The sequence below is a fragment of the Hippopotamus amphibius genome, chromosome 3, assembly GCF_030028045.1.
Source record: "Hippopotamus amphibius kiboko isolate mHipAmp2 chromosome 3, mHipAmp2.hap2, whole genome shotgun sequence".
NCBI classification, from domain to species: Eukaryota; Metazoa; Chordata; class Mammalia; order Artiodactyla; family Hippopotamidae; genus Hippopotamus; species Hippopotamus amphibius.
Window position 1 is genome coordinate 21,268,106 of NC_080188.1, and position 18,101 is coordinate 21,286,206.

Consider the following 18,101-nt stretch of genomic DNA (forward strand, 5'->3'; position numbering starts at 1 on the left):
ACAACAGGAGCGGAGCAAGCACTTGGCCTGTAAGCACGCCAACCTGCAAGGCTGCGGAGACTGACTGCAGACACGCTCCACCACCATCTGCAGTGAACATCAGCACAGCACACGGCTCCACGGTGACGTGTACCTGTGAAGACGTGTGGAATTTGCAAGCTTGCAGGAAAATGATAAGAACTGAACTTTTTTTTTTTTTTTTTAAGGCAAAGGTCAAATATTGCTGCTTTGGGGGAGAAAGGGGACTCAGTAGGAAGGATGACTAAAGTCCCATCCAAAGAAAGAAAAATAAGATGGAAAGACATGAGATTATGGTGGTATTTTTCTTCTGGCCAAGATTTCATGTCATCAAAGATTCTTATAAGATATTTACTTTCTAGACCTTGCAACCTCCTCAGGGAGTCGCTTTCGTCCTCGGACAGCCGAAGATGTTCGTCTCAGGGTTCCCACAAGCAGCACTGCATTTGCCCTTATCATCTCCTTTACTTGCAAATTTTAACTGTTGCCCCTAAACTGAATTGAAATATTAGTTCTTTCCGTACCATTTAAGAGAGATGACAAATGACCATCTCTATAAACAAACTTTTCGGTGGGTGAAACTAATAATCATAATAAAAGCTAAAGAAGGACCGATTTCTAGGGTCATACAGAGAGTTGGTGCTAATTATAGGACATAAAGGGTAATTTATTATTTTACTTTGTCAAAAAGTGGTAAAAAGCCCTCTTTATGAATGCGTGCTCATAAACTTTAAATGAATTTTCAACCCATTTTCAAAACCCTTAGCCATGTTTGCAGATGACATCAGCAGCCTTCACTAAATGCTGCCCATTTAGCCCTCAGCTGTATGAAGAGGGCAGACATTTGAATTAGGGTGATAAAGGAAGCCTCCCCTCCCACCCAAACCTGAAGCCCCTGAAATAGATTCTAGCATCTCTAGAGCATCTGCTGATAAGAAATGGTTCCAAAGATATCACTACTAACTTTACAGATGGAGCTCAACATATTAAACCAGGGAAAGTGGGTGGAAGTGGTCACTGCTAACTCAGCCAGAGCCAGTAGTTCAGGGGAACACTGGCGGGAAGGAGGCACACAACAGTTGGGATGAAGCATTTCCAGTGGTGACAACAAGAAACAAGACTAATGCAAATTCTAAAGATCAACTCAGCACAAAAAGACCCTCAAATTTCAGAGAAATTACAGACAAGCCCATTGCATAGTTGTCAGAATGGCCTTAAAGCTGTGTGTATACAATTCCAGAACATCTGGTCAATTCAGTGAATACCATCAGTCACACCACTTGTTTGGTCCTCAGTGCACCAAACAGCTAGCTGATTGAAACTCTCATTGTTCAACCCATCACTCCGGCATTGTGTCAGCAAAGCCTGATTTAAGGCTGTGGAAAACTGTGGATCTATGAACCTACAAAATCGAGCATTTGAAAAAGTTTTGGGATCTTTGGATGTTTCTTGACTAACACAGAGATCATACAGTGCCTTTCAGAACACAGTAGAAAAAATTTTTTTTTGTTTTGTAAAAATAACTGAAAAAAACAGCTGATTTCCAATTAATCATTGTCTAGATGTGGCTTCTGATCTCTGGTTTCTTTTGAATGACAGGTTCTGTCAATGTAGACACAGCATACAATGTCACCTATCCTCTGTCTTTGCTGAGAAGTATAAATTCAAGTCTTTGGAAAACATAAAGACAACTTATTTGAATTAAAATAAGAGAATGCTTGTTCCTTGTCCCTTAGGATAACACCACGTCTCTACCTTCTCCCATGGGCAGGAACACTAACCCAATCTCTGTGGGGAGCAGCTCTGCTCAGGAAGCAGAGATTACGTAAAGATTTCAGACAGGTGACCAGGAGCTCACCTATTTTTCTTCACCCTTACCGTCTAACTAGTCATCATTTAAAATCAACTGTCATTTTTTCCTTTGTATAATATTCTGAAAATCTCTGTAGGCTCCACAGACTTCCCACACAACCCTCAAATGGGTTCATATTGGGAACTGTGGCAGTAGGTCAAGAGAGTTAAGGTTTAGGATGTGTAAAGTCTGACAGACTGACATGCTTTGGATTCTAAAGTGATAGTAACAGAACATTCACAATTGGAACTCTTGAGAGAACCAGCTACTAGCGTGGAACGATTTTGTCCACTAATCACCAGACCCATCCTGGGAATTTTTATTGAAGACTTCATCCTGGGGAGCCTGGTGATCGATCCCTTCATAAAATGAGCCTCCGTTGTGCAGGAAAGTCCCCACTGCCCGCCCCTGCCGGGCGTGACCCACAGCGTCGCTGAACACTTTGTTTATCTGTTCCTCCGAGGGCATCCACCAGTCGGGGTTGGAGGTACAGTGCATCCTAATGAATTCTGCGGGAATATACACAACAGTGAAAAAAAAAGAGAGAGAGAAACAGCTGGTTTTTGCAGCGCATGACAGGAAGGCTGCTTAAACTTTAACAGAAGCTCTAGATAAGAAAAGCTTTATGGGACATCCAATGTAATGCCATGATGATGTCACTTATTAGACCCAACGTACGCCATACACATTGTCTACTCAGGTGCAAAAGTAAAAATTACGTAAGTGAGAGGGCTCCCTCTCAGGCCCCTCTGCTGTGAAAGGGAATTCTGGTTTGTGCGGCGTGGTATGCACTGTGCGTGGTAAGGTTAGAGTACATTTCAATACCCTGTCATTAACGTGCTCACATTTTTAGAATGTTAACTATCTCCAGAAGCACAGCAAATATCACGTGACAGTATTCTTTAACCAGCTACTAATTTGTAGATTAAGGGCAACAAAATAAAATTTCAATGAGTAAGAAATTGCCTAAGTTTTGGTTCAGCAGAGGTTTCCACATTCTTAAAATGTTACTATAGGCTCCATTTATTTCTCTAATTGTGATGTCTATATGTGTACTGACAAATATTTTTTAGATGGGTTTTCCTCTAAATATTTAACATCACCAGAAAGCAAGTAGCCTGCCTAGAAGGAAGAATATATAAAAAGTAGCTAAGACTCCAAAGCAACAAACTCAGCCTTCCTTGGGTTGAGCTCAGGGAGACAGGGGATCTACATAGTTCCTACACAGCTATTTTAATATGGACATCTGTAAGCTGAAATGAGCATTCTGGAAAAAGTTCTAAGTCAAACTGTGTTTTTTTGCACAGCTCATTGAAAGTTCAAGGTGTCTGCTATTTACACACCATTTCTTCTCCAGTACTGCTCCCTCTACAAGACAGTGGTTCTGGTTGTAGGACTGGATTTGTCTGAAATTTATTTGTGAAATCCCAATCCTATTTGCCCATAGAAGCTGATGCTTTTAAGTACTTGGACCGGAAAAAGCTCATGAACTGAACTGTGTCCATCTTAGCAGAGACACAGGGGCATCCCCTTCAATTTCGTGCCTGAGGTGAGAGACTCATTCACCTCACCTAAGTCTCAGCTTCCCCTAACTCTCTTCCTTGGGGCAACAATTGCTTATTCAGCTCCTCGCCCTGCAAAATTGTCAGGAACCAGACGGCTTATCCTGGGGTGCAGGCCTAGGAAACACTGAAGGATGGTTTTCAAACCTAGGTCACGGTCATTATAATGCTGAGCAGAGAGAAAGGAGGTACTCTGGGACCATCAGTGCTCAAGGACCTAGTCCTCTCCCTATCATTTTCCTTGCATTCACATCTATCCACGATTGTCCTCAAATCATCTCCAGCCAGGCTATCCGCTCCAGAAGTCTGTTTTCTACTCCTCTCTGTCTTCCTCAAGTTCCCTACCTCAAGTGTTTAGTAAGTATTCAGTAACTGTTTAAGTAGTTTATCTCTATATAGATCACCCACTCGCATATGAACACAAAGAAATGAAAGACTCAAAGCATCCATGAGAGGAAATCAAGGCTAACTGTTGAGGATGCTGTGACACCTCCCACCTCCTCCCCCCCTCCTCAGGACCCACTGCTACGACAGGACTTTCCTTAACGTTGTGCCAGACTATTACAGGCTACACGTAGCGCTCACTCTGTTACACAGATATGGAGCATCCTTACATTACTGAAAGCCCGCTTCCTTCTGGGGTCAAACCACCCTGGGGAGCAGGCCAGCACAGAATTTGATTTCATTCCCCGAAGCACCCTGTTTTCCATCCCTCAAGTGTCCAACTGTCTGAGGCTTCCTTGGCCATTCTCATCTTGCTGACCACAAGGACGTCCACCCTTGGAGTCATCACGCCAAAGCCTTCTGGAAGGGAATACCATTTAGGTCAGGGGAAGGCCCCAGAATTTCAGCCTTCGGGACAGACATAAATGCTCTAACCAGCTGCCCCGGACACGATCGCCAGTGCCTGCCTATGCCTTGTACACCCATGGGCGGGTGGAGGCCTGCGGGCCCTGCCCAGCTCTCCCCTGCTGGCGAGTACACATTCCGGTCAGGCAGCCTAGGCTGCACTGGTGTCCCAGGGAGGCCAGCAGCACTCCCAGGGCACTGACACTAGCGCTTTGTGACGTACGCGAATCCCTCAGTTTCACTGACTTAAATGACCTTAAACGCTCGTTAAAATGTAAAATGTGAACAACGATTTCTGGAGAGGGATACCTTAGTGAGGCCCCTTATCCTGACTCCCTTACACGCCCCGGGGCAACGTGCAGAGCACACACCAGGAGAGCGTGCTCTCAGGAGAGTCCCCAGCTCCACTGCCTCTGCTACCTCCGTCTGCTCTGTTGATGTTGGGGAATACAGGAAACTATGGCCACTTTGCTAAGACAGACCCTGGAACGTTCCATCACCCAGCCACTCTAAGTGGAATTTTCAGGCTGGCCAACAGGGGGTGCTCCAGCACACCTGTGCTGAGCTAATCCTGGTGTTTCCATTCTAGGTGGTCTTCTCAAGGATGGGCCACCTGCATCAACCACCTGGGGGGGGGGTCACGAGGTGCAGTAACGCAAGCCTCCCTTGTCCTCCCCCCAGACCCCCTGAATCAGAAGCTCAGGGTGGGTCTGGGAATCTCCGCTGCTAACAAATACTACACAGGTGTCTTAGGCACACTGACAGTCACTGCGGGCATCCCACGAGGGGTGCAGGAGCGAGGGTCCCTTCTGAGGACTAAGGCCTTGGCCGTGACACGTTTTTTCACTGTGACTTCTTCACCAGGAAATATTTGGATCCCTGTCCAGAGTAAATCATTATTAAGTCTTTCCAACCAATAAAATCACTCCTGAACTATACAGGTAAATATTTGAGCGATTTGATATGGACTTTTCAGGTGTGAATGCACTTTTGTTGGCACGATACTGTTCCCGCTTGTCCGTGTTTATCTGCACACACTGAATCAACCGTATACCCCTCCTCACCCTCTGCCTGGCCTACCCATAGTGTGCATCAGCGACAAAGTAATCAGCTGTTAATGCTGAGGAAATGGTGTTATCTGAGTAGTACTTTTTAATACAGAAACTTAAAAAAAATGAATAGAATAAAATATGAGTGGGCAAGAAATACTTTAGGCCTAAGGAAAATTAATTCTAAATAAACTTAAGGAGTTGGGGCAAGTATCCTTGAGAAGGCAGCTAGATTGGGGGAGGGCGTCATAGGCTGCAAATGAAACTGGGATCATTTTTAAGATTCCTCGTCTTCTTTTCCTCTGTGCTTTCCCCAGTGCTCCAGTTTTGCTGGAGGTGGCCTTCCCGGGCAGCAAAGAAAATCTGAACTTAAAGCGTGAAACATGAGGTGCTATGCAGTGCTTATGTGCCATTAAGTGCTAAAGCAAACGAAGAATTTTTAAAGAACTTCTCGATACCAAGGAGATGGGCCACATGAAGCCTATAAGGTCTCAGCGGAAAAAAAACCAAAATACAGTAAAGGCTGAACACTTGCACGGGGGAGCCACAGCCAATGCGGTGAAATGAGATCACAGATGGACACTGAGCGGAAGGATGCAGTACCTCGGAGGCATGTTACTTTAACTGGATCCAGAGGGCGTCTTTCAGGACCTGTCTCTCCTGACTGCACTGACCTTTTCCTTTTCCCAAGGCCGCATGAGTACTTAAGCTCATCGGTTGTGAAAACAAATCTGATGAGGTATCGAAGGAGCCGCCTCCCATCTTTCTTTGAAGAATTTACAGCCTCGTCCCACTGTTTGCTCGTTATGTAGACCGGATAGTTGTTCAACAGCTGCTTGCTTCCCTGGAAAAGTGAAATATTTTCTCATTACCTACTTAGCCGGCCAGCCGGCAGCCCAGGCGATCTCCATTTCAAAGGCAAACATGCTTTTTAACCAACTGGCTATGCTGACAATACACCAGGTACTGAAGAGCACAAGTAATTGCTCACACTCAGAACGGGCACTTTTCAAATTACATTTGCATTTTCTATAACAAGAGCCAATGAGGTATAATGAACACCTTTGAAAGAGGAGCTATTTATAACTTGCATTTTAACAGGTAGGTTAAAATGTGTCAAGATCCAATGACAGGGAATACTATTTAAATATAACCTGTAACTTTTCTTTTCAATCTATTAAAATATGCAAAAATGACTTTGAAGAGTGTGATCAAACAGGTCTCTTCATCCTTCGGCGGGCAGTTAAGTACTTTTAGAAATGATGCCGGTGGGCTACTTCCACAAGGTATTTTTTTGTGTTTCATGCACCTAACATCTGATAGCCACTGCATTTCAGTGGAAACATTAAAAAGTGAATTTTAAAAAGGGGGAATTGTGGAAACAGAAAAAAAAATCATCACTAATAATAATGCAAAACAAGTTTCCTCAAATTATAGCTTCTGCAAATACCATTATGTCAACTCAAGATTTTTCATACTTTTCACCTTCATAATTTATGTCTGCTATAAAATTCCCAGGCTAAATAGCTGCAGTGGGACTAATTACAGGAATTTCTGTAACATTTATAAGCCACGTTTAGTCAATTGCACCTACACAACCATTAGTTTAGTTCTGGTTGTCCATAAAATTCTACAGTCCAGGACAAATTAATTAACCCATGATCTCAGTTTTAATGTACTTCTTCCCCAGTAATTAAGGTGTACAAAATAAAGAAGGGAAACTCATTCAGTTTTACAACTCTGCAAATTTACTACAGGTTATAAATTTGGCACTATTTGGGGCTGATAGGTTTTTACTTAAAAAAGTGCTCTGTTCAGTTAAGCTCTGAGAATGGCAAATGGTATAGGAGCCAACAGGAAAGAAAGAGGCAGCAGGTACGGCTATGAAACTGTGACTGAATTATACTCATGGAAACTCATCGCCGCAGCATTCATACCCCCTTGAAGTAGCGGGAGTGTGACTTTGTGTCCTTTTTAAGGGAAGCAGCTGAGGGACATGGTTTGCGGTTTGAATTTAGAGTCAGCCTGCGTTTGAACTAAATCTTGGTCTGGGTCTTATCTACTGTTTCTTGAGCAAGTTACTCCAACTTGTTGGACCAAAGTCTGCCCACCTATAACATGGGAAGAACGAAATTATCATGAGTTTAAAATACGAGTACTTGGGAGCATAAACCAACCCCTGGCTCTGCGGACCATGTATGATCAAAAGATGGGCAGGAGCCCAGAGGTTCCGAAGCTCCCTCAGACCAGACTGCTGTTTCACGGCAGGAGGGGAGAGATGGAGGGATGACTGGAGTGACTGGCGGTGCAGATGGAGAAGTGAGGATGAGAGAAGTAAAACCAAGGTGGTCAGGCAACCAATTCAGTGAGCCAAGGTACGCGTGGCCGAGGAGTCAAGATGATTCCCAGGTGAGACGGGGGTGTCCTCCACAAAGACAAGGAACAAAGCGTTACGGCTGTGAGGAGGAGGAGGCAGACAGTAAGCAAGAACAGCGCCTGGCACATAGCAGGTGCAATGAACATCTGTCAAGTGACTGATGCAGTAAATACTCCTGCGGCTGGCACGAAGCGGACACAATACCGGTGGCTACAATGAAGAGTTCCTACTTTTCTTTTTTTTTAAAAAAACTGCTGTGGCACTGCGACATCGAAGAGCTTCTGCTGCATATAAACTGGCAAAGTTAAAGAACTTTAAGGAGAGCGACGAAGACAAGAGGCCGTTAAAAAGGGCTACTGAGGACAACAGAGGGCTTCCACCATTCTTAATCTGAAATCATCCTCTTGGTTATGGTCTCTGACAAGTGCGCTTGTCAGCCTTAGAAAAGGAGGCTGTGCAGCTAGTTTTCAAACCTTGTATTTCTTTAACGCTGTATGCTTTAAAAACAGCTTTCCGTCGGGTGTGTGAGTTCATCTGGCAAGCCAGGATGCTCGTGGCTGTTTGGCCAAGGAGGTTAAATCCTCTCCGCAGGTCTCAGAAGTCAAAAGGCAGACCTGGGAACCCCGTCCCCAAATTCAGAGTTACCCCTAAATCCAGAGTTGAAGCTATTTCAAGATGGGAGGTACTTGAGATGGGGGAGCAGGCATCCAGAGAAGTGCCCTCTCCAAGCCTGAGACAATGCATCCCTACAGGAGAGCACAACAGCTCTGCCGAAATGCCGAAATGCCATTTGGAGGTCATTGTCTAGGAAGGAAGGAAGGAAGCGAGGGAGAGGCGGAGGGAGGGAGGAACAAGTAAGAGAGAAAGTCATTTATAGCCCCAAATAACTCAAGACTACTCTCTGTGCTGTGGATGAGGTTTCCCATACTGTGTTAGCACAGCTAACAGAAATCAAATGTGATTAAATAATACTGTTGAGAAGATGCTCATTTGCCCAAAATGACAATAAAAATAGTATAGTAATGATGATGACAGGTAATACAGGTTTAAATAGTCCTATCTGGAGGAAATACAGATATTTCCCTTATTTTTATATTTTTATAGAATTCTCTTCATATTAGCTACCACAAAGTTATTGGGGACCTATACCAACTCTGACCTACTGTGAAGTCACTCTGAACAAACAATTCGAACAGCACTTATTTAATGTCTTCACAGAGTCATGACCAGATGCAAGACGTAGGTGTACATTAACTTTTTTTTTAATTTATTTTTTTAATTTATTTTATTGGCTGTGTTCTGTCTTCGTTGCTGCACACGGGCTTTCTCTAGTTGCGTCGAGCGGGGGCTACTCTTCATTGTGGTGCGCGGGCTTCTCATTGCGGTGGCCTCTCATTGCAGAGCACGGGCTCTAGGTGCGTGGGCTTCAGTAGTTGCGGCACATGGGCTCAACAGTTGTGGCTCACGGGCTCTAGAGCGCAGGCTCAATAGTTGTGGCGCACGGGCTTAGTTGCTCCGCGGCATGTGGGATCTTCCTGGAGCAGGGATCGAACCCGTGTCCCCTGCATTGGCAGGCGGATTCTTACCCACTGCGCCATCTAGGAAGTCCCTATACTAACTTTTAAGTAAGTTCTGACTTAGTCTCATGAACAATGTGCTCTTGTGAGCACAGAGGGGTGTGGCAATCAAGGAGAGCTTCTGGAAGAAGTGGGCTTTTCAGATGTACTTTTCACATGATAGAAATGTCAAGTTAAAAAATGTGGACCATATTCTAGGGAGCAAACAAAGGATTTTAAGCATGTGACATTTATTTTGGATCTGTATTTTAGAAAAACAACTCTCCAGTGTGGAGGACAGAGAAGAAAGAATCTACTACACCAGCCCTGGTGAAATGTGATCAGCGTGAACTAGAGAGAAGACACTATTCAATGTAGTTGTAAAATAAGCGGCTGTCAGGAATGAGGAAGAGTCCATGACGCCTGCAAAGTTTCTGCCCAGGGCTGGTGCTCCTTTAATTGCAGAAGAAACAGAAGAGGAGGTGGAGCCAGATTATGGAGGGGGGGAGAACAAATGAAAGCTGAGAGTGGAGAAATGAATATAAGCCAATCTTTCAAGTGCTTAATCATGGAGGTGGCATAGGACGAAGGTGCTCGCAGGATGCCTTGGGTGATGGAAGGAGAAAGAAAAGATAATCATCGAGGGAGGGAGGGAGAATCAAAGGAGAGCTGATTTTCAGGGTGGGAAGACGTGGAACAAACACTGGCTCTGCCTGAGGGAATGACAGGTGGGTTCTCCCATTTCAGGCCCCTCTGTGCCAAAAGAACGGTGGGAGACTTGCCCACAGTATGTAAACTATTTCTTTTTCTCCCCCTCAGAGTACAGAGTTGAAACTTCATGAGGCAGGATCTCTCTCCACAGGATATATACTCACCCATAAACCTCAGAGTCAAACATGTCTTTTGCTAGCCCATGTGTTCTGGTATATACATGGGTAAACTACCAAATGTTTCATCTTAAGGAACTTCCAAATGGAATAATATTTACCTTTCTCCACCGGAGACCTACCTCGGTGGGCTGGTCGGCGGGCTGTGGCATGATGAGCTGGTTGTGGTGCTGCAGCACCGTCTTCAGGTAATCTAAAACCGTCTGGCAGGGCACTGGGTGGGAGAAATTGCAACAGTTGCACATTAGCTATTTTGTGCCAGGAAAATAAAAAGCTTTAAGGTTTAAAAAGATTTTTGATGGAAACTTCCAAAAAAAAAAAAAAAAAGACTCATTTTCTAAAGGAAATAGAATCTTCTTTCGTTTGACATCCGTAGTTATTTCAGTTTGTAAATATGGAACAGATGCTATGGTTTGGGGAGAATTTTTAGGCTCAGCACAATTCACTGAAAACTTTTAAGTCAAACTTACTCTAAGATGAATGTGGGTCAATAATAATGATATCACATGGAACAACTCACGGAACAGACATGTCTTCTTTGACTCAAGCTGTAACATTAGCATCCGATGGTACCTTTTAAAATTAAAGTACTGAAAACTAATGTTTCACTGGTTTTTAATAAATGATACAATGCTCATTTTTAGTGCCATTCATTCCTAGTTCTTCAGTTAGGCAGTAAGCCATGCACTTTAGTCCTGCTTCCTGACACAGACACACCTGGCCACATAGTTCTTCCAGTAAGTGTCTCACTTCTCCCCTCTCCAGAAACCCACTTGGCCTGGTTCAATTCAGATTTGGTTATTATGTATTTCATTTACTGTTGCACTATATTTTGGGGGGCATAGTCTTACAGAATCATTGAATAATCACAATAAAACTGAACAGATATTAACCCAAAATAGAGTCTGACACTTTTTATACCACTGCATAAATAATTCTCATATCTCAAGATTTATATTAGAGCCCTTTCTGCAGTATTAACTAACTGCTGTTAAAGGTCTTGGTAGCTTAGTTAAATAACCTAATTGACACGAATTATTGCCATTATCTGTCTTGGCTGTGTGTTTTCTTAAGATGTTTTTGTCACATTGAAGAAAATAATAAATATTTAATCTAAACCCTAATTTTAAAGTATGACCACTGACCTTCCTTCACTTTGCTTTTCTCACCACTCTTTTTTTTTTTTTAAGAGAGCAAACTGAAATTATCTTTATTCCCCTGCTAACAGCTCTGGGATTTTTAGGTGACATCACATTGCAACGTAATGAATCAAAAACTACATCAACATCCTTTTGAAGAATTTGAATGATAAGAAGTAGAAGGAGGTTAGGAATTTTTAATTCTTGCCAAAATATATTTTCTTAAATAACATCCTTATAGATTTGTCTTACAGACCTGTCTCATAGGTCACTCTTGTATAGCCATTTGAATATATTTTTCAAATTAAAGAAGCATTTTCAGGACAACCATGAAAATCAAAAAAAGAAGGCCCATGTGTATCAGTTTGAAGTAGGGCTTTTATTAAACCATAGTTTAATAAAACTTGTCAAGCACCTCTAATTTCACCATCTATTAAAAGAGTACCCACTTTAAAGCCCACCCTAATGTAACTAAACCCCGTGTCTTTCTCAGAATTCTGCCAGACCTTGCCCAAGTTCCTTTCAAGGGGTGCACTTACTGGACAACAGTTCTATGTTCCGACAGACACGTCCACCCTGGCTATGGCTGAGTAGAGATTCTGAGTCACTGAAAGCTAAAAAATCCACTTTCTAAACCACACTAATTCTGCTAGGGTATGCAATGTTCACCAAAGAGTTTGAGCAAGTTAACTGACAAACAGTAATTTCCTACATTACTAGAGTTCTACAAACAAACAAACAAACAAACAAACAAACAAACAGTCTAACCCACTTTGCTGATGCCATAGTGAGTGAGAATGAATTTTCTGGCAATGGGCACTGATTACAGGAAAAAAGCAGAAGACTGGAGAAGCTAATGGAGACAGGAAACAAGTGTGTTGTTGAGTTCTGGCTTTTCACTGTGTGGCCTTTGGGACTCCATTTAACTTCTGTGCCCGAGTGTCTTCTACACATCGCTGAAAAGAAGGATCTCAGTAGCAGCAATGCATCTATATACACGTCACTGCTCTGCCAAGTGACATGTGGGAGGTATTACTCTGGATTTAGTTTGGAAGTTTTAGTAAAATTTGTAAATACTCACTGACTGATTAGGATTTGAATGAAATTTCTTTTGATACTTTTCCATATTTTACATATGTTTATGGAAAAAATGTTTAAGTAAAGTACAAAAATGCTTACAAAACTGGATATTCAGTGTGACCTCAACCACGTGAAAAATAATTATGTGCACAGAGAAGAGACTGGAAAGAAATAAACCAAAGTGGTAATAATTAAAAAATGATTATATTTTGGTAACAGAATTAGGCAGTTATTATTACCTTTATCCTCCTTGTAAAAACAAGTTTAAAAAAATTTCTACAGTGGGCATGGATAATTATTTAAAAGTTGTTTGAGGGACTTCCCTGGTGGTCCAGTGATTGAGACTTCCCCTCCCAATGCAGGGGGTGTGGGGTTCAATCCCTGGTTGGGGAGCTAAGATCCCACATGCCTTGCAGCCGAAAAATCCCAGCCAAAAAACCAAAAGGTAAAACAGAAGCAATACTGTAACAAACTCAATAAACACTTTTAAAATGGTCAACATCAAAAAAATTAAAAGAAAAATTGTTTGAAGAATGTCTACATAACTGTTATCTCCCCTTCCTTTGCTATATATGACCTTCAGTGTTGCCTGTATAGCCCTGGAAGGGCTTGGAGGCCGAGTCTCCCATCTCTACACTCCCAATTTTTAGGCAGCAGTGCTAAGCTCTGAGCAAGGCCAGCGGATTCAAACACGTTGGAAGAAAATGGAACTTTATGTGCATTTACTGGCTGTAGAGGCTCTACTGAAGGCAAGTGGGTCCTGTGGGTGATATGTGGGCACAAGGCTGAAGGCCAGGAAGACTGAAGACAAGGCTCATATTTAGCTACTTAATTGACTCTGCAAAGTTGGCTGCTGTATTGTCTGAGACTCTTAAGTAAGGCTCTTCCAAGGAAAACTGCTCTGATTCTGTCTTTGCCCATATTAAGGGTGCTTGGATCTTGAGTACCTCATTTTTCTGGCAGATCACTGTATTAACATCTTGATCAGTTTCTCTCCTTGTTCCTCAAGCATTATTTAATCTACTTTGCTATATAATGGATTTTTAAAGACTCAAAACACTTATCGCAAAATATACCACATACAACTCTACAGGGAGATTGAAATTATTTACTGTCCTCCGACGACCATGCCATCTGTGTGCGTATATCATCTTTAAGTGTCTTATTCATATCATCTCTGTAAAGATAAGTTCCTGAATTGTAAATGTCTAGAAATAAACAATGAGCTTTAAATGTTACCCAGCCTACAGATGCACAGTTACTCTCAGGATCATCACAATGTCCTGCCTCTGTCTCTGTTTAATTTAATTGACATGTGTAGCTGCTACAACAGAACGTGCCTGACACTGGGCTGGGAATTGGGGCTATGAGGATGATTCTGACTTAGTCTCTGCCCTCAAGGACTTTACACAGCCTGCCTCTCCTTGTACCAAGACACTGGGGAGAAACACAAGGAGTAAACACCTGCCCTGATATAGACTTCAACAGAAGCAAGCATGATGGGGAACTTCCCTGGTGGTGCAGTGGTTAAGAAGCCACCTGCCAATGAAGGGGACACACGTTCGATCCCTGGGCCGGGAAGAATCCACATGTCAAGGAGCAACTAGGCCCGAGCGCCACAGCTACTGAGTCCACGTGCTGCAACTACTGAAGCCTGCCTAGAGCCCGTGCTCCAAAACAAAAGAAGCCACAGCTCTGAGAAGTCTGAGCACTGCAACAAAGACTATCTCCCGCTCGCTACAACTAGAGAAAGCCTGCGCGCAGCAACAAAGACCCAATACAGCCAAAATAAATAAGAAAATAATAAATAAATCTTTTTAAAAAAATGAAGCAAGCATGATGTACAAGGGAAAGTGGTTAGTTCTGCCTGGGAACTGGGAGAGGGGTTGTTATGGAGGAGCGCCACCTGACTGGGTACTGATTGATGAGTGGGGAAAAGGAGGGTATGTTCTTAGACTGGAAGGACAGCAGGAGCTAAGGGAAGACAAGAAGCAAGTACATGGTGGCTCAGGAATCACAAATTGTCCAGAGGGGTTGGAACACTCAGTGTATGGCGGGAACTGAGGGCCACGTCTCCAAAAATGAACAGGAAGCCTCAGGTGGTGAAGGATGTTACATGCCACACTGAGGGGCTGGAATTTACTCCATGGGCCATGTGAAGCCAACAGAGGCTCTTCCACAGTGGGTGATGTGGGCCTTTTCAGTTGGAAGAGCCTAGGGTCTGAAGGAGTTGGGTGGCTATTGCAAAAGTCCATGTTGTGAGAGAGGCCTGGATGAAAGCAGTGGGGAGAGAGAGGACCCCACACCAGTGGGTACGTATGAGGTGGAGTCCAGAGGAGAGGTGACTGACATCAAGTAGGGACAAAGATGGTTATGAATGGATCTGAGGTTCCCAACCTGTGTAACTAGCTGAATGCTGACCTCTTTACAAGGTAAGACTACCACCAACAATCCAAGAAAACTATGTAAGGGACTTCCCTGGTGGTGGAGTGGTTAAGAATCTGCCTGCCAATGCAGGGGACATGGGTTTGAGCCCTGGTCCAGGAAGATCCCACATGCCACGGAGCAACTAAGCCAGTGTGCCACAACTACTGAGCCTACATGCCGCAACTACTGAGCCTGCATGCCGCAACTACTGAAGCCCACATGCTCTAGGGCCCATGCTCTGCAACGAGAAGCCACTGCACCTGAGAAGCCCGAGCACCACAAAGTTAGAATAGCCCCTGCTCACTGCAACTAGAGAAAGCCCGTGCACAGCAACGAAGACCAACGCAGCCAAAAATAAATAAAATAAAGGACATTTCAATTAAAAAAAAAAAAAAGAAATTACTGAGAAAACCACTTAAGATTTCTGTATTATCAGGCACAGGACCGTGTGCCTCTCTGTTTCTTAAGGCTGCTTTTTATTGAGTGCTTCCTGGAATACCCTAAGCAGGCACTCAGTTGCTACTTAATGAAATTAATACTTTCAGCATTCCAGTATTTCTAACCTCACTTTACAGAAAGGGGAAACCGAGGCTCAGAATGGTTAAGTAATTTGCCCAAAACCACAGCTAGCAAGTAGCAGGAGTGGAAATCCAAACCCAGATTTGACTCCAAAGCCATTTTCTTCAGCTCACACTGTTCTGTGTCCCTCAGTCTCACTTACAGCTACAGCAAGAGTACTCACTTTAACCAAATTCTAAGTAAAAGAACTCCGTCCTTATTCCTTTCTGTTTTTATCACGTGCTCTAATTTTTTCACAACATATTTGCGCCTCTTCGTTCTCCTTAGAATGCCCACATTAAATACGATCAATCTGTTTCTTGGGACCAGAAGTCGACCTGAGCCTTCTCCCACAGGCACTTCTGGACACATGAGTTGGAAGGTGGTGCAAGCACAGGAGAGCATTAGCACCACGCCACTGCAGTTACTCCAAGGGCTTTTTGTTCTTGTAAAACCAGTTACCCAAAAACTGACACTGATTTATCTTTTTAAAATCTTCTTACTTAGAATATCCTTACTTAGGATCAGAACTTCATAATCCAAGGTTAGTTCTCTAGTTTGTAGCCTCCTGAGTTAGTACAGTTGGTTCTCATTATTTGCAGACTCTGGATCTGCAAATTTGTCTCCTGGCTAAAATGTATTTGTAATGGCCAAATCTGTATTTGGGGTGCTCTTGTGGTCACGGGCGGACTTTGGCTGGTCACTGAGAAATCTGAGTTATTGGAATCACACACTCTTGGCTGAGGCTGAACAAGGTAACATTTGGCCTGCTTGTTTCAGCCCTCATACAATAACAAGGGTTCTTTTCATGGTCTATTTAGTGCCATGGTTTTTGCATTTTTGTGCTTTTTCTGCTTGCTGATTTCGCTGTGTAAAAGGGGCCTCAAAAGGGAAAAAAAAGATGGCGGCGAAGTAGAGAGACATGGAATGCTTCCCTCTCCACAGATGCACTGGGAATGCACCAAAGGACGCAATAATTCCCATAGAGAACCGGCTGAACAGCAGCAGACGACCTCGGACACCAGAAAGGACCACAAAGAGCCCGACATAACCGGTAGGGAGGCATCTATGACGGCTCAAAGAGGCTGAAGCAGCGGAGCTGTGGCAGACGGGAGGGAGTGAGAAACACACGGAGGGTCCGCACTGCAGCTCAGCGTTCCTGGACCGAGGCGTGGATCCACAGCTGAACAGAGGGTCCGGGAGCGGGAGCGTGGGAACCGGAGAGCTGGTTCAGGGTGAGAAACACTGTTGCCAGTAAGGTGACGGACCGAGAGGACAGGAGGGAAGAGGTCCGCGGCAAGGAGTGCCCGTCCGAGAGCTGCCCGGCCATGATGGCGGCTGGAGGCTGTGGGCTCACGGGCGGGGGGAGGAGCCAAGGCCATAGCCTCTCTCTCTCTTTCGGTGCCTCTGCAACAGGCAGTGGAGAGACGCCCTGTGGGCCACCTAAGGCGCTCAGGGATAACAAGTACCCTCAGGCACTCGGGCGGGGCTGGATTAAAACCCCTTGGAACGCCTGCAGCAGGGGGGCTGCCGAGAACAAAGAAGCCCAGAGAGAGGCCCGACTCTGAGACATTCTGTTTACACCTGAGCCACTGGCGCCCCTTTGCAACAGGCACCTCCAAGCCCGACTGAAACAACAGTGCACCACTGCTCACTCACTCCCAGGGGAAGGAGCCACTATTGTACCCTCTCCCTCCCCACACACCGAGGCTTACAGACAAACAATAAAGGAACCTCTGCTGGTCACAGAATAATGCAAAAAAACCCAAGGTGAGTAGAAGGACACTTACAGCTGAGACTCTAAGGAAACAGAAATATTAGCATCAATCCTATTGAACTGGTTCATTCTGGGATCAGTTCTGGATTTTCTTTTTTCCTTTATTAATTACGTTCTTAGTCCTAAGGAATCTACAAGTTTTATAACAATTTTTTAATGCTATTTTTTAATTCTATTTTTATTTTTTTGCCTTTTTATATACTTCTATTTCTAGCTAAGTTTTTGGTAGTATGGACAATATATCTCTCATACTTTCCTTTCATTCCTATCTTTTATACATTTCTATTCCTTTCTTTTTATTTGCATATTTCCAATCACACTACGCTCTTCTGTTCCCCTTTCTTCCATCCATTTTTAGTTTATTTTATCTTAACATACTTATAAGCAGCACTATCAATCTGCTCAGACTCCTTGCTCTATTCTCCAGATGACGCACAGCCTTGGTATTTAATATTAGGTTTTTGTCTTTATCTTAGTTCTTAGTACACTTGTCTAATTTCATTCTGAGAATCTCCATTCTCTCTGGTGGTACTCTAGCTCTTTTCTATATTTGATTCTAGCTTACAAAATCTTCCTGGATTAGTGTTTGTATGTGTAAGGTGTTATTTGTTTGTTAGTTTGCTTTTACTTTTGTCTCTGATTTGTTCTGTTTCAGTTGTCAATTTCTCTTAGGTTTCTCTTTGAATATCTGAAAGCACACTGGGGTTCTGTCAGGTCTTTCCAGAGCCTTATGTCCTAATGGATTCAGTAATTGTGTGTTTTATACATGTATGTGTTTCCTAGACTTAGTATTTGTTTAACCCAACACATGGACATTAGTCTGAAGCTTGGACAGTCTTCTATAAACACCTCTATCGCCAGGACAAGCAACCCCAAAAGTCTGGACAACCATGAGGAAACAAAGAAACACCATGCAGGCAAAGGAGCAGGAAAAAAACCCACAAGACCAAATAAATGAGGAGGAAATAGG

General features: G+C 43.6%; 1 protein-coding gene across 1 annotated transcript in view; it reads right to left on the minus strand.

The window, feature by feature from the left end:
* Positions 1 to 2,161: 2,161 nt before the first annotated feature.
* BEND4 (BEN domain containing 4) overlaps positions 2,162 to 18,101 on the minus strand; it is a 34,321-nt gene continuing 18,381 nt past the window's right edge. The window contains exons 3-5 of the mRNA XM_057729321.1: positions 10,273 to 10,364; positions 5,934 to 6,174; positions 2,162 to 2,379 (exon numbers count right to left, since the gene is read on the minus strand). Of these exons, the coding sequence (XP_057585304.1) occupies positions 2,162 to 2,379; positions 5,934 to 6,174; positions 10,273 to 10,364 (551 nt within the window). The remainder of the gene's footprint in view (positions 2,380 to 5,933; positions 6,175 to 10,272; positions 10,365 to 18,101) is intronic.